At 41.8% G+C, this 24,566-nt stretch overlaps 1 protein-coding gene across 1 annotated transcript; it reads right to left on the bottom strand.

Annotated features, from left to right (window-relative positions):
* Positions 1-5,995: 5,995 nt before the first annotated feature.
* cenpf (centromere protein F) lies at positions 5,996-23,525 on the bottom strand. The gene is made up of 37 exons (XM_061041084.1): positions 23,357-23,525; positions 23,093-23,218; positions 22,669-22,739; positions 22,458-22,588; positions 22,101-22,192; positions 21,733-22,006; positions 21,415-21,617; positions 21,172-21,297; positions 20,954-21,082; positions 20,333-20,455; positions 20,014-20,149; positions 19,759-19,888; positions 19,346-19,625; positions 18,789-18,995; positions 18,213-18,421; positions 17,877-18,006; positions 17,394-17,672; positions 16,695-17,282; positions 16,350-16,523; positions 15,247-16,097; positions 14,876-15,087; positions 14,675-14,783; positions 14,442-14,583; positions 14,156-14,261; positions 13,586-13,839; positions 13,374-13,482; positions 12,975-13,180; positions 12,579-12,797; positions 12,239-12,382; positions 11,759-11,948; positions 11,576-11,673; positions 11,419-11,460; positions 10,070-11,197; positions 9,788-9,917; positions 8,613-9,272; positions 8,000-8,121; positions 5,996-7,045 (listed from the first exon to the last, which is right to left on the bottom strand). The coding sequence occupies exons 1-37, from the start codon at positions 23,516-23,518 to the stop codon at positions 6,896-6,898; spliced, it is 8,442 nt and encodes a 2,813-aa protein (XP_060897067.1). The 5' UTR covers positions 23,519-23,525; the 3' UTR covers positions 5,996-6,895.
* Positions 23,526-24,566: the final 1,041 nt, after the last annotated feature.

Raw genomic sequence — 24,566 nt, forward strand, 5'->3', positions numbered from 1 at the left:
TGTGTGTGTGTGTGTGTGTGTGTGTGTGTGTGTGTGTGTGTGTGTGTGTGCGTGTGCGTGTGCGTGTGTGTTCAAATGACCAACTCCATTTAATCCCTAAGAAAAAAAAACTCTTCTTTGTTAAATAATTGTAGGCACATTAACCAGAATGTTCTCCTCCCACACAGTTCACAGCTGGTGAATCATTTTAAGAGTTTTCACTTCCTGACTGACAGAATAGTCTGATGAGTGTGACTGACCGGCAGCAGCAGGTCTTATGATGCGTGAGGTGAAGTTATCAAAGCAGGAAATACAGACTAGAATCAACAGCGCTGTCAGACAGTTACAGTACACTGGCTCATGAGCTCATATCAGCAGCCAAGGCTGAGAGGACCAGGAGTGATGCATGAACCACAGATCTGGATATGGATTAAACAAAATCAGTTTTACCAAAGAAGAATGGTGGCTTGTAAAGCACTATCATCATTGAAAGCCATAGCCAGTCAAAAACATGTTGTTGCTATTGAAACTTCACTTGTTTGCGCTTCACTGTTCAGAATAACGTCAGGTCAGAGTTCAACATAGGGTGGTTCTACATTCATCAGATTAAAGCTCTCCTTTCATTTTATGTTCAAGACATTAATATAAGAGCAATGTTTTAGCATTTTATTGGGCATTGGTTGTAAAGTTCTATTTCTCATATAGTGTGGTGAGTTTATGAAGTCTTGTCACCATGATGGAAACATGGTGACAAAGCACATAACCTGATTGTTCCCAGCATCACACAGCCTCAGGTGAAAATGCCAATCCTTAACCCAAAAGGGCCTTTATCACTTTTTTACTTTAAAGTTTTATGTGAGCAAGTTTGAGAAGTGCTTATAACAAGTTTTTTTTTTACTTGTACAGGGCCAAGTTTCCCTTGGCGGTTTCCCTCTGTTTGCACTCTGCATGTCAAGCTAAGCTAAGCTAAGCTAACTAGCTGCTGGTTGTAGCTTCACGGTGAGTAAACACATGATAGAGGTGTTGATCTCATCTAACTCTCATCACAGAAATACAATAATGATTTATCCTCTTCTGAAAGATATGTTGCAAAATGTCATCTGAGTTTGAGTTTGAGTCCCAGCTGCCAAGATTTTAAAATGCAGCAATAAAACCAATATCATGAAACCATTAGTGGGTACTTGGGTGAATTGTCCCCTGAGGCCCCTGATGACGACAAACAACAGCTAGTGAAACAGTCTCACTGCCACCTTATCAATTAGAACTGTATATTTAAATTATTATATATATTTTTTAATAGTTGTAGTATAAGTTACTTTAACCTCTAGCATATGCAGGATATTAATGATGCTGTGAGTTGATGGAGTATTTTTGAGGTTAGGTTTTTGAACAGGCTGATATTTCCTCTTTTTCACTAAATGCTACTTACTTCAGATTTCACAGAGGACATGAGCAGCCTCATGAGTAGAGGGCTCTGGTTTTGTGTTTCCACTGTGCTTCCATCCTTGTTCCACATGCGTCTTTGAAAGTAGTTCCCCTGAGGGAGGTTAATGTTTCAAAACATTGTAACTACAGAAGTGAAGCGTCCAGCGGCTTTTATGTTGAGTTTTTCCTAATGGTTCGTATTTTTAGCTCCATGCATGTGAAGGCAATTCAGAAAGGTCCTGTAGAAAAAAAGCCCAGGGACACAGACGGGTTACTATTAATAGCTCATTCTCTTTGTAATTGATCATAATATCTCCATCCAAGAGGACAGTGGTGAGGGCAGAGACAATCCTGTGACAGAATGACACATATCTAGGTTTGCTAAATTGTTTCAGCAACAAATGTTCGGCATCACAGAGGATTCAAAGACTATGACATGTTGGTAAGACACCCCTGACAGCAGCCAGACACAAAATGAACAGTGCAATCTTCATTCCCAACAGGATATGAGCTTCATTAAATCTGCTGCAGGTACCAGATCTTGATGTGGCTTGTAAGCATTCCAACCAATCACAAGCACATACACACACACACACACACGCACACTCACGCACACACAGATTCTGTTTGGCTTGAATGAGATAAATACTTTGATGACATGTAATCATTATTTAGTTAATTATACAAAAAGAGTACTTCTTAGCCCAGCAAGTGTATTTCATAACCCCCGGGGGTTCCTAAAGTGTTCACAGGCCAGGTAGATCATATCTTCTCTCCAGCGGGCTCTGAGTCTCCTCCAAGTAGGAAGTTCCTGGAAACCTCCAAAGATGGTGTCCACCAAAAGGTTGCAGCAACAACAAACACCAATGGCCCTCTGGCCACAACTCCTATCAACTGCTTCGAAATAAGAGGCTTTGAACATGGATTCAATGCACGAGTAATCCTTCCGGAGTGGGAGTGAAGACCTAACAGATAATGACTAACATGACTACATGAGTGTCCAAGACGTACAGCTGAATCTAATGATAAGACAACAAAGTCGATCATTGATCTTCAGCACTGGATGTTCTGCCTGTCCCTGGGGCTGTCTGACCCACAGACTGCAGTTGTGTGGCTCTTTCAAGTTATGCGCAGACAGGCTCTGGGCAAAGCCTGGTCCCCATACACTCAAAGACAAGCTCCCCCAGCGCTTGCTTCAGCGTGTAGCCCTTAAGTTCCTGTTCTGTGCAAGGTGACTCTGCCCTGTTGCGGTTGATCCATAGAGGCGGATTGAATCCCTCTTGGCTTGCACCCTCCTCTGGGACCAATTTACAAAGGGGGTACTGCCTCGGACAACCCAGGAATGTGCAGACCCCTCCACCACATTAAGGTGGCAATAATTGTTGGAGGGATTAAGTGACTTCATACCAGTTATTTACTTCAGGCTTTAGGCTGTTTACGTTTTGGAGCTTTAGTCAAAACTGATAGGCCTATCTGTCTCTCCAGCTTTATTGTAATGCTATAAAAAAAAGAGCTTCAGATACCCCAGAGCAAACGGTGGCAGGAATATAAAAAAGATGTCAGCTGCAATATAAAATGTTTTGCTTTTATTCTGTAGTTAACACTTTAATAAATGTTAAACTATCAGTAGAGTCCTTAAAAGACTGACTGAGGTTTTTGGCAACCTGGCAATCCAGGTTTCATATGAATGGATAAGTCATCCATCCAAGTATTTATTAACCACCAATTAAGCCTTTAGTTACAATACATGAGCTCTATATGACCGACGTCAAGTTGCTACTCATATTGTGCACTTATTTGTTCATTGGCCCCTATACTGTGTAGATTAAATAATTAAGTGAAGAAGATAAATGGATGCCCCTCTGTATCTGTCCTGTTCACATAAACTGGCCGATACTTCCTGTCAGTGACTCTCCTCTGGCCCACAGACCCGCTGCTTACACAGTTTGGCCGGTGAAGAATGGGACAAATCATGCATACAGCAGGGGGATCCACGGTCAGTCAGTCTGTCCGTTTTTAAAGACAGACACACACACATTCACACACAGATGCATACACAAACACACACCCACAGTCTGAGAGCCAGTAATAACACCACTCAGTGGACCCGTCTCCCTGTTTTCCGTGTCCTCTTCCACAGTTGGTTCTGGCACTGCAGCTTCCGCTCACAGCTCGAGCCAGAGACATCAGAGCAGGATCACTCTGAGGTGTGTGACTGTGCTGCCTCCTCTCTGTTCCCATATCCCAGCATGCCTCGGGCCCGTCACCCACTGCCAGGCAGGGAGAAAAAGAACATGTGAGAGAGAAAGCACATACCCTGTCCTCACAAGACCTCAGAAGAACAAGAGGTCAAAGGGTCGAGACACATCAATACCTCTAATCCCAACCTTTATACTGCAGAGGAGACGATCAATGATATGGATCTAAATAAGTGTTCCTCAGTCACGTTGTAAAGCTTCACCTAGAGAATTACAACTAATCTTTTCTGACATTTTACAGCAGCCACCATTCCCATGTGTTTCTATTGTTACAATAAGTCAGCATGAAGGACACACTAACTGTTGGATACATGGGCGGTTCTAGGCAGGGGCCAACAGGGGCAAGTGCCCCTGTAACTCTGAGCTTGGTCCCCCCTGTGGCCACCCCTTCAAAAGGAAGTGCCCCCCTAACACATACACAGTATTTGACTCAACAAGCGGACTCACAATCTAGTATTAAATACTGTTACTGAAACAAATATAAATCATGGTATTTAATGTTGTGGTATTTAATATATTATTTGGCATAGTATATATATATATTCACCTGGGTTTAATGTTCCCCTCTGACAAATCAACTGGCCCCAGTTAGGCCCCCTCAGTAAAAGTGGTCTAGAATTGCCACTGGTTGGATACTGATGTGTAGAAGCGACACAAGGTCGGGTCAATTTACTGTGTTGTTCTTGTGAAGAAGATATCCTTTATTAATCCCCCGAGGGGAAATTCAATTTTACACTCTTGAAACTGGCTACAAACACAGGCTGAAACACACACACACACACACACACACACACACACACACACACACACACACACACATACACACACACACTAATGGAGAGATGCCAGAGTGAGGGGCTGCACATGAAAGAATGCTGGAGCATTGGGGGTCCAGTGCCTTGCTCAAGGCATCTCAGCAGTGCTCGGGCAGTGAATTAGCACCTCTCTAGCTACCAGACCAACAGACTGAGCTACTGCAGCCCCAGCATGTGATATAGGAACATAATCTTTATAATTTAATAAGTTAAAAAGTCACATGAAGAGGTGTAAAATACATTCATCAAATGGGATGGCTCTGTTTAGGAAAAAATAACAGGAATGATGCCATTATGTTAATATCTATGTGCTGCTACTTCTCTGTTCGGTTCAGTGTTCTGTTTATCAAATGTCGAAGTTGAAGTGACTGATCTTAACCCAAGTACCGCCATCGTCATCGTCAATAATGGGCCTTCACAGATTTACAGATGACATGAGACATGGTTTCAGCGATGGGCCTTTTCTTAAGAGTCAACATATCTGCATTCAGAAAATGTACCTCCTTTAAGTTGGTATCATTAGCAACATCAAAAATCGAATAACTGCTGCCTCCTCACTCTCAGTGTCTTGTAAAACTTTGTAATATTTGCTTGTGCTGAGTGACCACATTCTATTGAGATGTACTTTCAATTTTGTTTTTATGCATTTTTAAAAAGGTGCAGTCACTAGTGTAACCTCACAATCACATTTTGCCTTAGCCAGATTTGACTTGTCTTTAATACAGATGGTTCATAATATCAGCCTGCTCTGATTTGTTGTTTACTCATGTTTTTTTTTAATATCTGCCTGATCTCACTCTTTGTGGCCATGTTTCTTAATTCTGTAGCTCTTTGAGATTTAAAAAGAAAAGTCTGTTAATTAAATCTTTAATTATTTACCAGATTTAGGATGGATCAAAAAGGTTTATTGCAGTTTATTCTTCAGGGAATTAAATGATAGAACATTTTCAGTTCGCACTTCAGTAAGGGATACATCATGACAGTGGATCAATGAACATGGACATGAAATTGCATGGCTCCCAAAGAAGAATAGTTTTTTCAAACTCTTGTGATTAACTATTAGCTTAATTAGAGCGTAGTAAACATCAACTTTTTGATGGACCAAACCTGTTTGCCAGATAAAAGGCATATTAAACGTCAGATGGCTTTCTGAAAGATGTTCTGATCAAAACAAATGATTGTTTGTGTATAACATACATGGTGATTAAGCGTCCACATTCCTTACAGCTTTTTCTACCCTTTTTTTTTAAATGTCTAGAAAAACTCTCATTCAAGGTTTTATTTCTTCCATTGACAGATAATGCAGACCAGTGTAGGTCACACTCTCAAACCATGGCTCAAGTGTTCCACCCTGTGGAGGCAGAGGGTAATGTGCACTTTATCCTGGTCTAACACTTGAGCACAAACTCTTCTCCACATGCTACAGGATAACTTTTCAGGAGTTATATTCAAAAGAATTGTATTGTGACTGTACGTTTCTAATCCATGAGTGTGTGAAAAAGACACAAAGACAGCATCCAGGTTATAAAGTAGTTAAAAATGTTTAGTTAAAAAAAGAAAAAAAAGATGACATTTAGCCTCAGAAAATATTTACAATGATAAATGACACTGACCTATTGCTACATAAAACAAACATCAAAATGCCGACTGCTAGTGGCATTTGTTGCAAAGTTAAATGAGAGAGAAGCTCAAGAAAAAAAAAAGTAAAAGCTAAAATACTTTTTCACTGTGCTGGTTTTCTCGACATTGACAAAAAAACTCTAGAAAACATAGACCAAAGACGGAGACGAAATTCTACAAAAGATTTAGCTGCCATTAGCAATCAGGTGATAAATCATCATGTGGCTAACAAGAGAAGAAGAGCTGTATAAATCATCTACTATGTACAAAGTTCAGGACAGCAGTAACAGGAGAACAGTGCTACAGAGAATAGAAGCAGAGGAACTAATACACCTGGCTGCTTTACATTCAGAGGCATTGCAAAACAATGGTGAAGCAGAGGGTTAGTTAAATGAAGAGGGGAAAAGGAGCTACTGTATGAAGGAAATGTACACTTTGACATGGGTAGCCAGTGACCCTGCCTCATCAGTTAGTGATTTCTTTTGGTTGTCATGACTATAAACGACAGAACATAAGCACTGAAGAAGTCTATCTCTTGCAATTGTGGAGGAAAGAGACTTGAGAGGAAATAAAATCAATTTACAACAAACACAAGCACACAGTAAGAAATAAAGTTGTGATTTAAACATGACGGTGTTAACCTGGCCCTTACTTTTAAAATACATGTGTTTACATAAAGTGAAATATTTGTTTCTTTAATAGTGGAGTGATAATCTTTTTGTATCCATGACTGTGTATACGTGTATATTTCTACAAACAATCACAAGTGCAAAAGTGTAAGTGTGTGCGTTCATTGATCTACTGAACGTGACAGTTGTCTCCTTGTTGGTTCTCTTTCTGCTCGGTTGTCAAAGAACAACGTGGAAGTTTCTCCTCTCCACTCGGGGAAATGCACTTCCTGTTTGAGCTGTCTACAGAGGGACTCTGGAAGTCGATGGGCCCCAAAACCTGCAGAGGAAGAGCATGACAAAGAAGAAGATAAAGAGAGAAGAAGGCAATCTAAGCTGTGAGCCATTTGAGAATTAAAGAAAGTCGCTTCATCTCGCAGCATCAGTTGAATGTAAATTAACTGAGACATTTCTGTGAAACATTCTTTCCTCTTGACCTCTCTGACCTGAAACTCTTACATCCTCCAAATCACCACAGGTTCACTTCAGCTGACCTGATGCCATTAGAAGCTGACCTGGACTAAGTGAAAGGTGACAGGGCTCCAGATATCCTGGAAGACGTATTAGAGGCCCAGCGACCTAACGGAGCGAATGCAGCTTGACCCAGTTAACTTCTTTGACTGTAGTTATCCATTTCCAACAGTTCTCTAAGATAACATGTGGCCTTTTTGGAACCAGCAGGTCTGGCTGCAGGCAATATGTCTCTTTTTGTGAGCCTGAAATACCAATCATTTCTCAGAAAAGGTGATGCAACAGAGTGCTAAAGATGGCCCTGTCCCAAACATATCTGCATCAGATTCAAATTGGGCATATCATTTTCCAAATGAACTAAATGTCCACGTTTTAACATTTGTGCTATTTTCAAATAAATATGGGCTTTCATTGTTTTTCAAATAATCACAGCTTTGATTTACACTTTACAAAATATACCAATATTTAAGGAAATGGGGTTTTAAGTTTTTTGACTGGTGAAGCTGACAATAAATATTGGAAGGTCAGAAACACACCCCCCGACAGCAAACATTATCATCTTACAATCTCTGCTCTCCTTTCCTGCCCAGTGCTTGAAATCAGACCTCTTTGTTCACAACATTTTCCTGCTTAATGAATATTTCTCTGATTTGTTGCTACAGAGTTCACTGCTTTGAAGATGACATGCAAGGGTACCTAATACAGTGTGTGTGTGTGTGTGTGTGTGTGTGAGAGTGAAAGGGAGATGGTTGCAGCTGCTCACCTTGCCGTCGGATGCAGACATAGGAACACTCTGTTTGGCAGCTAGTCGAGGACTGCAGCGCTTCACTGTGGTTCTCCTCATGATGAAGGGACTCGCCTCCCCCAGAGGAATATCAGCAAACCCTGAGAGCAAAAATGAAGACTTCATTCTTTCTTTACTTTAATTTATAAAGTAAAAATGTAGTGTTTTGTTGTGAGAACTATTTATTCCAGCTTTTGTTTTATAATTGTCTGGGTGATTTGAAATGTGTCAACATGGTTAAATTCTGAAGTCCATGGAGGTCTGTTGATGACTAAGAACAAACGGCTGAAAGCTTTACCTTCAAACTTTCAAGCTCAACAAAACGAGTCCAGACTTAGACTAGAAAACAGCCTGTTGAGAGTTTTAAAAAAAAGGACTAAAGACTTTCTTAGTTCTGCCTGAACTTACTTGTTTAATACTGACTCTTATTACTCCTCCTTCTCACTTTTATAATCGTGTCATTATTCTTCTGCCTGTTCTTGCTTTTTGTATTCATGATGTTTTCTTGACTCTGTAGCACTTTGAGATTTGTTTTAAAAGTGTGACTGGGTAACAAATCAAATGTGTTATTATTTGAACAGGCTGCACATACCTCTCTGCACCAGCTCAGGAAGTCCCTCTGGTCTGAACTCCTCATCTTCATGCTCCGTTTTGGGTTTGGGTGTCGTCACAGTGTTGGCTTTGATCTTCTTGGTCAGGTTGTGCAGAGCCTCCTGCGCGCCGTCTTTACCGCTGACATCATGGTGACCTCGTTTCCCTGCGCCCTGAGGAGACCTCTGAGGAGTTGAAGGAGCCGTGTTCTCAGTATTCTCATCTCGATTTGCTTCCTGATGTTTGGAAGAAGACTTCCTCCCTGAGCGTCGGGGGTGAGTACTTTTAGTGCTAGCTGTGAGCTGCTCCAGCTGTGTGCTCAGCGCATCATTGGTCTCTTCCAGTTTGTGGACTTCAACCATCAGGCTGCAGTATTTATCCATACTCTCATCTGCCTCCTTGCTCTTCTCCTCCACGAGGGTGTTAAGTTCATCCAGGTCGCTCTTCATCTCCTCCAGCTCTCTGTTTTTTTCCTCTAATTCCTTTCTCCTTCCCTCAAGAGCAGCCTTCAGTTCTTCAAGCTCCTTAGTGTTTTCAGCTGTCTCCTGCCTGTTCTGCTGCAAGGCCGTCTTCATGTCTTCCACCTCTTTCTCTCTCTCTTTAGCCTCCATCTTCAGCTGGTTCACCTCAGACTGCACCTCTCCACTGCTCCTACTGTCACCTGAAACAAGAATGTTCAGAAACTATTCAGCTGCACTTTCCAGAGAATAAATGTTTGAAAGAACAAAAAAGTTCCCGTCATCTCTACTTGATAACAATAATAATTTAAGTAATATAGGTACCGCCTTTCAAGGGACCCAATGAGACTTTACATGATGGAGTAATGAAAGGCAATCAAGGTTCTTGTATAGGAAATGTCCCTCTTAAAGTCATCTGATACCTGACCAAGTTTAGCTTGAGTTAACATGTGTTCCTGTCTTCAAACTCTTTAATATACATTTGACCTCTCTCTAAATGTGAATCCTAATAAATTCAGCATATACAAAGTTATTTTGAGAAATGGGCTACAGCACACTAGCACTGACAATAAAGTTATCAAAGCTTCCTATATCAAATTAAAGGAACATCTTATGATAAATCCAGCATTTTCTTCTCATCATTTTGACTTTTTTATAAGAGTGAATTCAAATCGATCTAAAACCCAACCTGCAACTGTTTCTCAAATGTGTTTCATACCTGAGCTGTTCAACATCACTTCCTTCTCCTGCTCCAGCTGTTTGCAGGTCTTCATCCAAAGACTCATCTTGCTCAGAGCAGAGTCTCTCTCTTTAGTCAGACGAGCAACGTGAGACGTTAACTCGGACGTCTGTGAAAGGTTGACAGAAAACGGTTAGATTAAGACATGTGGGGAGGTGGCGCATCACTTACACCTATGTGCCATAGGGACTAAATCTGGAAAACGATTTAAGCATTTCTATCATTTTAAAACCTAAAAAATGTGTGTGTGTGTGTGTGTACCTGTTTATTGAGCTGTACAACAGACAACTTGTGTGTCTCAAGCTCCTTTTCCAAAGAGGCTAATGATGCCTGAAGACTCTCTTGTTCTTCTGTGAGCTTCTTCCTCTCCTCCTCTGCTCTGTGCTTCTCTTGTTCCAGTGAACATAGAGATAGAGACAGCTGCCGTCTCTCGGCTTCAGTCAAAGCTAAAGAGGACTGCAAATCTTGTTCTTCAGCTTCCAGTTTCTCCTTCTCCTTTTCTACTGTTTCCTTCTCTTGCTTTAATAAAGTCAGAGATTGTTGCATGTCATGTTTTTCTTTCTCTGCCGAGGAGAGACTAGTTTGAAGCCTCTCTTTCTCCACAGCGAACAGCTCCTTCTCTTGCGCCATTCGTCCATTCTCTTCTTCTATCAAGCCCAGAGCAGACTGCAGGTTTTCTCTCTCTTGTTCCACTGATGACAGGGTAGAAAGCAGTTTCTCTTTCTCTTCTGCCAGCTGACTGTTGACTTCTTCTAACTTCTCTTTCTCCTCCATAAGAGTTGAGATGTCGTCTCTCTGATCTGCCTCCTCCTTTTCCGACACTACTCGCTCCTCTTCTTTTGCCTTTATGATTGTTTTAAGCTCCTTTATTTCTTCTCCCAGAACCTCAATGTTGCTCCTCAGGTTGTTTCTCTCTTTCTCCCACTCCTCTCCCTGAGAGCGCAGCCTCTCTCCTTCTCTCTGCCACTCCTCCAGAGAAGACTCCAGAGAGGTTTTCTCTTTCTCCATCTCTAGCACCAGAGACTGCATCCTCTCTCTTTCTCCTTCGGTTTCAGCCCCGTTTTGTTCAAGAGAGATCTCTCTCTGCCTCGAGGCCTCCAGCTGAGCCTGAAGGTCAACCATTTGTCTGGTTTGCTTCTCAGCTTCCTCTCTCATTCCTTTCTCCAGCTCTTCCACCCTGTTTTCCTGCCTTTCCTTTTCCTCTTTCCGTTCTACCTCTGCCTTCTCTATACCTCTCTCCAGCTCCTCCTTAGCGGCCTTCAGTTCTTCTATCTCCCTGTTTTTGGTTTCCAGCTCCCTCTCCATGTGGTCTTTCACAGATCTCAGATTGTCCAAGGTGGCAGAGAGCTCCAAGAGTTTCTCACTGAGGTCTCTCTTCTCCTCCTCCACCTGAGGGTCAGGAGGTGATGAGTGTTGAGGATAGATAGAAACAGAAAAGAAAGCAAAGGGGGGGGGAAATGAAACAGAATGGACAGGAGGGAAGGAAAGGAGAGAAAATTGTGTTGATATATTTTAAGTATTAACAGCTATTACATAGAAATATATGAACATCAAGCAAAATCTCAGATAAGGGGCAAAGGGAATCATATAGCAGGAAAGAAAGTATGTACCTTTGTCATTTCCTCCTCCAGCTCAGCTTTAGCGGTTTCAGCCTGTGTACGAGAATATCATCATCCTTTTAACACACTGTGCTGACCTTTTATCAAACATCTTTGCTTATGTGAAAGTTATCCAGGCAAAAATATATCCATGTCTATGTCAGAATACCTGAAGTACAGCATCCTCCAGACTTTGCTCCATATCCTCCTTCTCTCGCTCCAGGGCATCGATGCGATCCTGCAGTGAGTCAGACTTTCTCTGTGCAGCTAGAAAGGTAAAAGAGTCACATTTAAAACCGACGCAGACTCACCACACACATCCAGAGTTTATGTAATGTCAACGGATGATCACCTTTGAGGAGCTCCCCCATCTTCTTTTTCTTCCTTTCGTCTGACTCGATGCGGACCTGAAGCTTTTCGATCCCGGTCCTCATCTGCCGGACCTCATCCTGTGTGGAGTTCAGACGAGAGGCGATCTCCCCCTTTTCTAGCAGAGAGGACTCCAGCGACTGCGAGAGACGACACACTTCTCCTTCTAAAGCCTGGAGGAGAAAAGGAGAGCTTTAGAATAAAACAATGTTCTGCCCTTCAAGAATGGAAGGATTATAACTATTTACTTTTGTCATCAGAAAAACACAGAATCAGGTTGTGACGCGTGTTGCTGATACAAAACAGACGATACTAAAGTGCATCTGAACTATGCAAGGCCAATATCCTCTATAATCAAAGTATGCTAACTTAAAAGACCAAACTCTTTAACTATGCTTACTTTTTATATTGTTAGTGAAACAAAACATAAAGGAACAAGATCTCAGAGAAAACCTCTTCTTACCTGTATCTTGCCAACCATGGATTCTGTGTTTTGATTGGCCGATGTGTGGTCTTCTTTGATCCTGCCAAGCTGTCCAATGAGCTCCTCTCTTTCTCCGCTCTGTTGGGAAATCGCCTGCTCCAGTGCCTTGATCTGCTCCAACAACTGTAATCAAAGAAAAGGGATGAGGGTTATACTTTTAATGTCATTAAAACGTGTAAGAAAAGGATATCAATATATCAAACCACACAAACAAGAATGCTTTGCCAACTCTGTAAAGATCCTTGTGTCCCCTTTTGGATACAGGCTAACAGAGGTGCAGCAGGTGAAGACACCTCTCTTGAATATTTTATGCACGTACCTGTTGCCTCTCTGAGTTCAGTTTCTCCATGCTGCTTTGCAGAGCCTCATACTCCTTCCTCCCCGCTCTGATGTCATCCTCCAGAATGGATATAAGGTTTCTGGTATCACAGTTAGTCTTCTCCAGACTGTGAGCTTTCTCTCTCCACTGGCCCAAAGACTGGTTCAGGTCATCTCGCTCCTCAGTGCAGGACACCAGTTCAGATCTCAGCTGGGTTGTCTGGACAAATAGTGAGATTAATTATAATGATGCCGCATTGTTAATTGTGGAAGCTCATAAACAGGGAAAAACAAAGAATGCATAACATTTTTTCTATAATAAATCTAATTAAAGCACAGTCACTTTCCCTTTAACATTCAATATTTTGATTGTGTATCTCACAATGGGAGTGCTCACCTCTGACGTAAGTGTCTCCACCTGCTGCTCTATGCCTGAACAAATCCTTCTCTGGGTCTCCATCTCCTCCTTCAGTTTGGTCCTCTCCTCGTGCAGGATCTCCAGATCAGACTCCATGCCCAGGATGTGCTGTTCCAAGTTGGCTTTCTCTGAGCGGACTCTCTTCAGCTCGCTCTCCTGCTGAAGGAATTTCTCATCCCAACCACCTACAAGGGAAATATGGAATCAGTATAATCTGACAACACATATACAGAAACCCCAAAGCATGTGTGTGTGCGACTTTACAAATCTGTTGTGCCATCATACAAACACATGTTATGATTTCTCTTTATTAGTGTGCACTCAGACTGATCACTAGATCTTAGAATAGAATCCCTTGTATTCAGTAAAATATTTTACCTTTTGCCATCTCCAGTCCTTCCAACATCTCCATCACATCAGCCAGCTGACATTTAGCAGTTTGCAGGTGCAGAGTTAATGTCTCTCTCTCCTCTGACAGCTGGGCCAACTAAAAATCAACACAGTATTTTAGCTGTGGTCAAACTTACGTGGCAGGAAAACAGTCGCACTATTAAAGACAAATGTGGCATTTGGCAATGTCTTCCCCTCACCTGGTCAGCAGCACCTTTCTTCTCCTCCAATATGATTTTCAGCTTTTGTCCTGAACTGTGGGCCTGCTCCTCTGCTGCATGAACTCTCTTTTCCAAGCTTTGAACTTGGACTTCCAGGTCAGAGTTTAACTCCATCCTCAGCGTGAGGTCAGATTTCAGTAGGTCAAACTCTGAGCGCAGGGACTCAAGTTCGTGTTCTCGTTTTGTGAGAACATTCTCAAAGTGGTTCGAGTCACCTTGTTCCAGGGACGACTCTGTTGAATAAATACAAGTTAGTGAAACATCACTGATCAGATGTATAGACACAATCCAGCATGTGAATCAGAACGTCATGATAAACTCCTTTATTGGCTATAACAGGCTGTTGGTGGTTATATTGGCCAAAGCAAAGGTCGGCTGCTTCAATTCTTATGTTTTAAAATTTTGGTTTGACAATTCATTAGTCTGGTGGATTTAAATTAAGTAAATCATTGAAGTACCTTGGCAGAGTATAAAGTCAAAGACCAGCATAAAAAAGTTGGAAAGAAAAATGAAACAACCAAGAGACATAGAATATATTGTATTACTCACCGGTGGATGTTAACCCTCTGCTCACACAGAGAGAAGGTGATGGCAGAGAAAACTCACAGGGTGAACTTTCAAGGGCCTCTTTAGGACTACTGATGTCTGCAGGAACCTGCAGAAATAAAGAAAAAATGCTAAACAAAGGCAAAGAAAAAAGCTCAATAATACATTTTACCTGCCACAATACAACCTTTAATAAAACAAAACAGTGAATAATAAGGAATATCCTGAAATGTCAGTTAAAACTCATAAATTTAAAATGATAAATTAAGTATTTCCAACTCTTTTCTACCTGGTCAAAGGATTCCTGCTGCTGCTCCTCGTTCCCCCTCACGGCCTCGTCATCAACCATACAAGCTGCCAGCTCCTCATCAGACTGTTCATGTGTCATCTCTGTTTCAGGGATGTTCTCTTTGAAGACCAGCTCTGTCTCACTAAATGGAAAAAGGGAGATACGATGTAAGTGTTGTGTAATAAAACACACAAAGACACTGATAAGGGGGAGGGGAACGTGTATGTGTGTACCTGGAAGCTTCTTCGGCGTGGATGGAAAGTTCACCCACTTCAGAAATATTAATATCTGAACTGACGCTTGTAACATTTGGTTCTGCGTCAATGTTTGCTGCTGATTCTCCTGAGAAAAGGCGTATAGAAGAGTCAATATTCAATTTCAAGAAGCTGCAGTGTCCTACGGGAAATTTAAGCTTGTTATTGGTTAACACTCACCAGCAGTTTCTTTCTCATCAGACTCCATGACACTGATTTGGTCTTCTTCGTTCTGGGGTCCCTGTGAGTCTGAGAGCAGCAGTATGAAGCTTTTTTGTTGTTCCACTTGCTCCAGCAGTGAACTGTGCTTCTGCTCCGACACAACCAGGTCCTTCTGTAAGGCGCCCAACTGTTGATGCAGATCTGCTAAGTCTTCCTCAGACTGTCGGCTCCTGTTATGCAAGTTATACAACATGAAAGTCCAGCTATTGTAATAACAGCTAATATAAGTAATAAGTACCAAAACATAGATAAAGAAAAGATCAAGGAAACAAAAACGTAGTAACTCATGAGATGACAGAGAGTGAGGGCGATTAAAAAAAGGACAGTACCTCTCCCTGTTCTCCTCCTCAGACCTCGTGTGTCTCATCTCCAGCTGCTCCTGCAGCCTCTGGTGCTCCTGCTGTGAGTTCAGCAGGGACAGCTGGATGTCCTTCTTCTCCTCTTTGAGTGAAGTCATCTCATTCTCATACAGCTCGATGCTTTCTTGTAACTGCAGCTTCTCTTCAGTTACTTGATTCAGGCGACTTAGTAGATTGGTGTTCTCCTCCGTCAGCTGCTTGAAGTTAACTTCCAGCTCAAGCTTTTCTTCAAGTATACTCTTCAGCTTATTGCTCTCAGACGTTAGTTCACACAGCTTTAGCTCAAGCTGGATCTTTTCCTCATTCATTAAACTTAAAGAAACATCTAACTTTGCTCTCTCCTCGATAACCTGTCTAAGAGTAGACTCAGCTTCTTGTTTCTCTTCAGTGGAGTCCATGATGCTGGTCTGCAGTTGTTTGTTCTGCTCTCTCAGCTCGTCTACACTGGTCTGCAGCTCTTTCTTCTCTGCATTTACTTGAATCATTTCAGCGTCTGCTCGCAGTTTGTCATCTGTTAACTGTTTCAAAGTAGTCTCAAGATTGTTTTTCTCTTGCAGTAACTGGTTCAGATCATTGTCTTTGTCCTCGATGATTTGCCTGTGAGTTGACTCTAGTTGTATATTATCCTCACTGGCCTGAAGAAGGTTAGCCTCTAGAGTGGCAACGCTCTCCTCCAGCTGGCTTCTTTTGACAGCGTCCTCCTCCATGCGACTTATTTCACAGCTTCTCTCCATTAACTCGTCCCTCGCTGTGACGTACTGACTCTCCAGCATCGAGTTCTGAGACTGAACCTCTTCTAACCGGGTTTCCAAAACAGACACCTGCAAAGATGAGAGTTTAAAATGTATATACAGTGGTGGATTTTCTTCCCAAAAGACCAAAAAGACTCGGGTAATAAAAGATGAGGAAACTTAGCTGCCTACATTTTTAAACAACTAAATAAATCAGGGATGTATTATACAGTCTATGATAAACCTCCGGTGTCAAATCTTAAAATTGAAATTAAAATATATTAGTCAGCGTGAAGATTCCTTGTCATCATTCTTTTGACTATTATTTGAGGTAGAATATACCTGTGCTTTGCTGTCCTCCAGTCTTGCCTCCATGTCAGACATCTGAATTTGGTTTTGAGCCAGCTGAGCCTCCTGGGTCTCGATGGTTCCCTTCAGCTCCTCAACCTGACCATCAAAAGAGTTCATGACCGTCTCGTTGTCCTCCAGGTCCATTTGCAGCATCTCCATTTGTACCTGAAAGTGAAAAGTTAAATGACTCATTGCACTTTAAAGGTTTCACCTCTATATAAGAAGTTGTTAGGATACTGTGAGCCCTTCAAGATTAAAAAACATAGCACCATCATAACTCAGTGAGAGAAGGTTGTGGACATGTAAATAATATCCATGGACATATTTATAACTAACCTTGATTTTGTTCATGGCAACCACCTTCTCCTTCAGTTGCTCTGAGGTTTTGGTCTGCTCCGCCTCGGCTTTATTCAGCTTCTCTTTCAGACTTTTGATCGTGTTGTCTCTCTCCTCTAAACCGCTTGAAGCAGCAGACAGAGTCGCCTTCATGGTCCTGATCTCGTCCCGCCGAGAGCTCGATTCCGCTTTATAAGCGGTTGCTGATTTCTTAGCGGCTTCAAGCTTCTCTTTGAGGAATTTCTCTTTGGTGAGGGCATTTTCAACCTCCAAAGCGTGATTTTCCGACTCTTTACTCATCTTCTCAGTGAGCTCTTTGACCTCTGTCTCCAAACTGGAGATCAGATTGTTCTTCTCTGTCAGGGTGTTCTCCAAGTTGGACTTGATTTCAACAGTGGAGGAGTGACTCGTCTCAAGAGCTTCTAGCTGTTTTTGAAGGTCCGCATAGGATTTGTTGATCACGTCCAGTTCATTCTTTAACACAAGGAGCTCCTCTACTGCAGCTTTGCTCACAGATACCTCCTCTTCTAAGGACGAGATCTGCTCCTGGAGGTTGTTGATCTTCTCAGTCTGACACTGCTGGATGTTCTTCAAAAGTAATAAGTTAAAGTTAATATTTGATTGCAGTCCAGTCCATTGAAAATGTGAGAAATAAGTAAAACTAAATCAAAACTAATCATAACAAATACAATGTTTTACCTCAGCCTCTTTCTTCATCTCCTGAAGTGAATTTTCCAGCTCATCCTTTAGTTTCTCCAGAGAAGAAATCTGAGCTTCAGCATCTCTCAGCTGCTTCTCCCTCTCTTCCGTTTGGCTCTGCAGATCCCTCAGCTCCTCCTCTAACTGCTTGATCTCTTCGGATTTTTTCTCGTTCATCTTCGCGTGTTCCTCTACATTTTGGGACAGCGTCTTAATCTGTTTCTGCAGCTCAGCTCCAAGCTGCTCCTGGACCTTCATGAACTGATCCATAGAACTGACCTGAAATGTAGTGAAATGAGTTTTATGATGGCTTTTATTGGCTCAGACAGAGACTTATTATGTTTGGATGTCACTAGAGTAGATTAAAACAACTACAAACAAAATGATGAAATATGAAAACATAAAGAGTTACTTCAACAATTAAATTAAAGAAGTAATTTTCAATCTGTTTAAAGGGATTCTAAGCAGTCCGGTTGAAAAGACCTGATTTTTGGTGAGTTGTAGATCTTGCTGAGTCTCCTCCAACTTCAGTCTGAGCTGCTCGGCCTCCTCCATCCTTGCTGAAACATTTTCCTCACACTGCTTCATCAGGGCTGCCTTCTCCTCGGTCAACCTGGAGAGATTCAACAGCAATGGCAGAGGAATTTTACTTTCCTCTTCAACCCTGCAGTCTCATGTTGCACAATAACGCAGGGTGGAATCAACATCTCTCAAACACAGCGTGAAATAAACTCAAAGTTATAAAGTAAAGGTAGGATTTATTGCAGGGCTGTTTAACTGGGGGGAAAAACAAGTTCCTTAAAATGAATAAAACTTCACCTGATGTTTTGCTCCTCCTGCTGTGTGGTGGTTTGAGTCAGGCTCTCTCTCAGCTGGCTGATCTCTGCTTGGCCCAGTTCGAGCAGCTGGTCTTTGGAGAGAGCCAGGTCACAGGCTGCCTGGTGCTCGTCCTGCAGCTCCTTGTTTGTCTGCTCGGCCTGCTCTACTCGAGTCGTTTCTTTTTGCAAACGCGACTCCAGATCTTTGACCTGTTCAGATAACAGAGACGACATTAAGCCAAACAAGAAATAAATATAAACATCAGCTAATAATCATATTTCTTTAGGTTCAGTCAGATACTAAAATGTTATCCTGCACTGTTAGTGAGACTAAGATCTGAATGTAAATGTCCAAAACAATTCAAAGAGACAGGTTTTCCTCTTTTTACATTCAACAATTTCACATTTCAAATCCTCTAAGACCTTGAAATACATCAACTCTCCCATCGTTAGTTTTTGCCACAGGGGCATTATATTGATTATGGACTATTAAACTGAAATATTTTAGTTCATAAAACCTAATTTAATCCCCAACACAAGTGACAGGAACACACAGGAAACACATCAAATAGTTCACCTGAGCTTCAAGCTGAGTCACCTGCACACCAACATTCTCCAGATCTTTGCTGTGTTTATTTCCAGCCTCCGATAATTTCGACTGGAGCTCCTGGTACTGATGCTCCCTCTCCTCCAACTCTGTGCTCTTGTTGAGGAGTTCTCCCTTCAAAGAGTCGATGTGATCGGACAGACGGGCCTTGTCTCCCTCCACACTCGTGACCTGCTTCTACAATAGTAAGAGGTGTGTTTTAGGTGAGGGTTCAAGTAATGTAAAGATGAAAGAAACACGAGAAGAAAGTCAAACACATTAAACATAAAAAAATGTTTGGCATCCAACCAAAAGAAGGGAAACAATGAGATTAAAACACATCATGGAACATCTGGACAAAAAGATCTAATAGAAAATCAATTATTTGTTGTCTATGTAATCATTATTAAAGTTGACCTCAAATCTTGAAGGGTTAAGGTTAGGAGCTTTTAAGCATGCGTGCCCGTGTTAATATAACAGACATCATTTCATATTGATTTAAATAAGTAGAGTTTCATGTCTTTCCTAATGCATAACTTCCGCCTTACCTTAAGTCCATCATTAGCCTCATTCAGCAAGGTGACACTGTTCTCAAAATTTCCAATTTTGTCGGTGAAGTCTTTCTGCACAGCTTCAGTTTCATTAATCAACGTCTCCTTTTCCTTCTTCCACTCAAGCAGACTTTGATGTTCTAGTTTCAGGTCCTTACACTCACTCTGACTCGCAGTGAGGTTTGATTTTAGATCTTGAGTTTCCTTCTCGAGGACAGTCAATTTGTTGGTAAGCCTCTCTGTCTCCGTCTTCTGTTTCTGCAGTTCGTTCTGAGATCTACGATAAAAATACAAAGAATGTTTACACTAATTAAAGAGCAAGTTAATTACCACAGATATAAGACTCCTTACTTTCTTCACACAAGGTGTGACTGAACATTTTTTCAGTCTACTGTAGAAACCCTTTTTACCTGTCATGTTTGGTCTCTGCATCAGAGAGCGTCTTCTTCAGGTTTTCCAGGTCCCTGACTGAGGCCTGGGTCTGCTGCTCCAGTTTGGTCTGAAGTTTCTTCAGCTCCTCTGCCTGTCCTTCTGATTTTGCTGAAGAGAAATAAACAAACTAATTGTAAAAAAAAACTCTGGGGGAAAAAAAAAAAAAAAAAACTGGGAAAGCCTCAGATCCTTCTGTTCCATCTACTGCCATTTATTTCCTACCAATAATTTACCTTTGAGGTCATCCAGCAACCCCTGGGTGCGTTTGAAGCTCTGGTCTACGCTCTTCTTCTCGTCCTCCAGCTGACTCAGGCGCCTGCTGCTCTGGTCCAACTGGACAGTCAAACTGTTCTTCTCTTTCTGCAGCTCCTAGATAGAGAAAAGATGAGTGAGTGAGAGATGGAGACCATGTAGAGAAAAGAGTGCTATGGAATGTATATAAAATTAACAAAAGGTTGAATAGGGAAGATATGCTCCCAATGTTGAGATTATAAACATATTTTTTATTTATTTTATACTTAATTAAATATATTTTCACTAAAATCAACCGACCTCCATTTTCTTGCGGAGGTCCTGCTCTTTGGTCTGGCTGGCCTGGAGGCTCTGCTCTGACCTCAGAAGTTTCTGTTTCTGCTCCTCCACTGCCCTCTCCATCTGACTCCTCTGGAAGTTCATCTGTGGAGGAGCGAGAGGAGAAAGGAGTTATGAGGAGAAAGATGCACTAACGAAGACAGACATTTTTGGAACAAATTTTACAAACAAAAGCGGCCATTGACCCAGTTAGAGAAAGGTGATGCAGACAGCTGGATTTTACTCCTGAATTGCAACACTCAACCGTCAATCAAACAACATCTACAAGATAAATATCAGCGTTTTAAACATTGCGAGCAGTTTGCCATTTCATGCAAACTGAAAAGTGGTCATAGTGCACAAGAAAACACGGTAAAGGCATCAAGCTGGCTACCATGTCTTGAGGTATATTCCATCCACCTGACCTTGAAAAGCCAGCCTCTGATCAATATGTCCATTTACAGTAATAGTAGCATTAAGGTACAGATAACAGAAACACATAAAAACTAAAAACAATGAAAAAGACTAGCTAGTTGATATAAAAGAGAAGTAAGTACATGAGGCTGAGCAATAAAGAGTTCGACTGAGACGTTTCAAAGTCACCTTCTCCATGTCTGCCTGCACCACGTTGTGTTCTTTTTTGGACTGTTGGAGCTCTTGTGTCAGCTTGGTTCTGGTCTGGTTCAGCTGCTGGTCCAAAGCCTGGTGAGAACTCTGCAGCTGGGCAAGCTCCTACACAAGGCACAACATCTTTTTGATTAAAATTGCATTTTATTTATAATGTTTGATAAAAGTAAGAATAAAGACCCAGCAAGTGAGACCTTTTGACTGTCTCTCTCTTGGTCCTTGAGTTTCTGCTCCAGGACTCGTCTGCAGCTCTCAGCGTTGTGTCTCTGACAGTTCATCTCCTCCGTCACTTGTTTCAGCTTCTGCTCAACGGACGAACACTGAGGACAAAATGAAGACTCTTTGTCAGACATTGTCATGATTTCTACTTTTGTTTGTGCTAGTTTTTTGGTAGCATAAAATCAGTTAACAGGCCGAATAGACACACGGCAGCCTACCTTGGAAACAGCCTGCTGGTGTCTGTCTGTAGCCTGACTCAGCTCATGGCTGGACTTGGCCAGGTCTCGGTCCCGCTCGGTCAGCTCCTTGCGGGCCTGGTTCAGTTGTGTCTGTAGTTCCTGCAGTTTGGAGGCTTGGTTACGAATTTCCTTTTCCTGAGTGGACAGATTCCTCTCCAGCTCCGTCACACGGCCCCGCAGCTCTGATGAAGGCACAGTACAAACTAAAGCCCTGCTGCTGGACATGTTCAGGATGTCTCACTCAACTGGAGCCTAACAATAGTATAAGACACGATGAGCAAATACAAAGCAGTTCACCTTGGTTTATGGTCCTCAGCTGCTCTGCCTGATGGGAGGAGCCACTGGGACTTTGTGCCACCATTGAAGAGCTCATCCGCTGGCTACTTTTAATGGGTGTCTCCTCGTGAGCGTCCCACATGGAGGCCGCCCGCCTTTTTAGAGGCGTTTCCATAGAATCCAGAGCCAGGCGACCATGGCCCTGATCCTTTTGTTGCCATGGGAATATGGAAGACCCAGCTTGGCGAGCAGCAATGTCCTTGTGGCCAACACTGACTGAGGACTGATTCAACAGCTAGAAGAGAAGTAGAGACAAGTTAAGATCATCAACCAGGAAGAAACAATCACAGGTAAGACATTTATAAAAATAAAAAAAAGGATGTACTCACTTTGACCTGTAGAACTTTCAGCTCGGTCTCTAGTCTTTGCCTTTCTTCCACCTCCTGGCTGTGTTTCTGCTGAAGCTCCTCTAGTCTGTTGTCTAAGGAACAAAAACACCTTTTTAGGGTGAAGGGTCACAACCACCCAGTCCCTCTGATACATAATATTGTTGGCTCCCCCAGGAATCGTTCCTGGGCAACAGAAGCCATAACATTGACAATATGCAAGACTGACAGCTAAGTATGTAGCTGCAAATCCAAAACACAGAGGTGACGAAACATGATAAGAGGTAAACTCCACTCACATAAATTGATCAAATAAATGCAGTACAAGACAATGACGGTTAAAAAAAAGAGCTGAAATACCCTGCTGTCTATAGGCCGGGACAGGAGCTGGGGTAGGAAAACTTTTCTGTGGAGTGGTGTAAGGCTGAATGTCAGAGGAGGATGATGACAAGGAGGAAGAGCCAGCAGAACGATCCAGTTCACTTTTGTACCTGAGCAGCAAAAACAGCAAAGACAACATTAACAATCCATCCTCTCTACTCGCTTAAATATGTACAGACAGTGAACTCACTTCTTCAGCTCCTGCTCCAGTCGTTCAATAGTCTTCCTGCATGAGTTTAGCTGACCGTCAAGGTAGCTCACCTAGGTTTAGGAAGTAGTTTAGTCAAGATCAAAGAAAAAGTAAAAAATGTCCCCAAATAGTAAAATCTTGGCTTCTTTTTCTTGTTGGATTGGTTGATTATGTAGCGGAAACTTGTTTGTCCAAAAAACAGCTCAAAGTATGTGACACAGAGATGCTCTGCAATTATTGTGAAACATAACACCTATTATAACCCATAGATACAAAAATGTCTGAGAGATACTTTACAGTATATTTTTTCTGACACGTAAACATCTGCTGTAGATTATCTGTGATTGATCATGTTTACCCTGGTTGGATGTTAATTTCACATTTAATAGCAGCAGATATTTCATTTGATCTCCAATAAACTGACCTGCTGTTCTTTGACTCCCAGGTCATGGCATGCCTTCTGACGAGCTTTCTCCACAGAGTCACAGGACTCTAGGAGTGACTGGTTCTCTCTTTTCAAAGCAGAGGTTTCGCTGCGTTCATTGTCCGACTGGAGAAAAAAACAAACAAATGCTTAACAGGTGGATTTCTGGCAAGTTGTTTTGCCAACATGTGGCTTCTCCCCAAGAGAGTAAATACAGGTTTGTTTATCTGAATCATTAAATATTCTAGACAAATAGACACCAACCTTTTGTTTCTGTTTTTGCAGGGCGGCCTCCAAAGAGTCCATCTGAAACTGTTTCTGTGACCTTTCCTTCTTTAGTTTGTCCAGCTGGACCTCCATCTCCTGGATCTTCTGCAGGGCTTTCCCTGGAAGTCCATCCTTCCACTCCTCCACCGCCCAGCTCATGGTTACAACCTGCCTGAACAAAAACATCCACTGAATCAGGGGGAAAGTAGTCTGAACCCAAAAGCTCAATATTACACTAAGTAATCGGGGGACCAATTCAAAGCGACATACTGATATCTACATAGTAAAAACAAATGTTTACTTTTCAAATAAACCAAAACAGTGAAGAGAAAAAGTCAAATTGAAGCTTCAATGAACTTCTCTCCTAACGTAAGTATATGGAGAACATTTCACAGACAAGGAAGCAACAATAAAACCACAATTAAACCAGTTTTCTCACTTGTTATGACGTCAAAGCATCACATAGTTTATAGAGTCGTAAACAAGGAGAGGTTTTCTTACTAACAAACAAACGAGCATGTTGAAGTTAACAAACACAGGAAGCTACGTAGCTAACATAACGTAAACCAATGTTAATGTTTCCAGTTTCTTTAGCGAATTAACCCTTAATAAACACCCACTTGAGATATAAATGCTGGTTACATGATGATTAAAACAAGTAAAACTTAAATGTCATGTTAGCGTAACAGTGACGAGCTGCTTGAACATTGTTACAGAACAAACGTTAATATCGATTTAACGTTGAAATCAATGAAGCTCATCGGCTGAAAGGACAAAATGTAAATTAAGACGACCATTTTTACCACTGCTTACTTACAGCTTGGATGAAATTACAATAAGTAAGGACTTAATTAAATATCTTACTTTGGGCGCGACGCTCCTTTATCTGTGTTTGGGTTGAGCTCCTTCAAAATTCAAACTCAAACGGAGGAAACCGCAATCCGCTCAACCGCACGCCCATTGGCTAGTTCGTGTGACGTCAGTCATGCAGCGTTCCTGATTGGTCTACTTCTACCCCTGTCTCAGTATTGCCACCATGTGGTGGGATTGTTAAAGTTCTCACCCGAAACTGTCAAGACTGTATCCAAAGATAGATAGATAGATAGATAGATAGATAGATAGATAGATAAATAGATAGATAGATAGATAGATAGATACTTTATTGATCCCGAGGGAAATTCAAAACATCCAGTAGCAGGTTACAAAG

The sequence above is a fragment of the Labrus mixtus genome, chromosome 1, assembly GCF_963584025.1.
Source record: "Labrus mixtus chromosome 1, fLabMix1.1, whole genome shotgun sequence".
Taxonomy (NCBI): domain Eukaryota; kingdom Metazoa; phylum Chordata; class Actinopteri; order Labriformes; family Labridae; genus Labrus; species Labrus mixtus.

Bases quoted from the DNA above. Each gene is read 5' to 3' on its own strand.
- cenpf (XM_061041084.1), bottom strand. From the start codon at position 23,518: ATGAGCTGGGCGGTGGAGGAGTGGAAGGATGGACTTCCAGGGAAAGCC. The intron at 18,422-18,788 runs GTGAACTATTTG...TTATCTGAACAG, and splicing joins TGACTCAGCTTGAAGCTCAG to GTCAAAGATCTGGAGTCGCG. The intron at 7,046-7,999 runs GTGAGCAGCTGC...CTTCCTCTGCAG, and splicing joins TGTCTGCATCCGACGGCAAG to GTTTTGGGGCCCATCGACTT.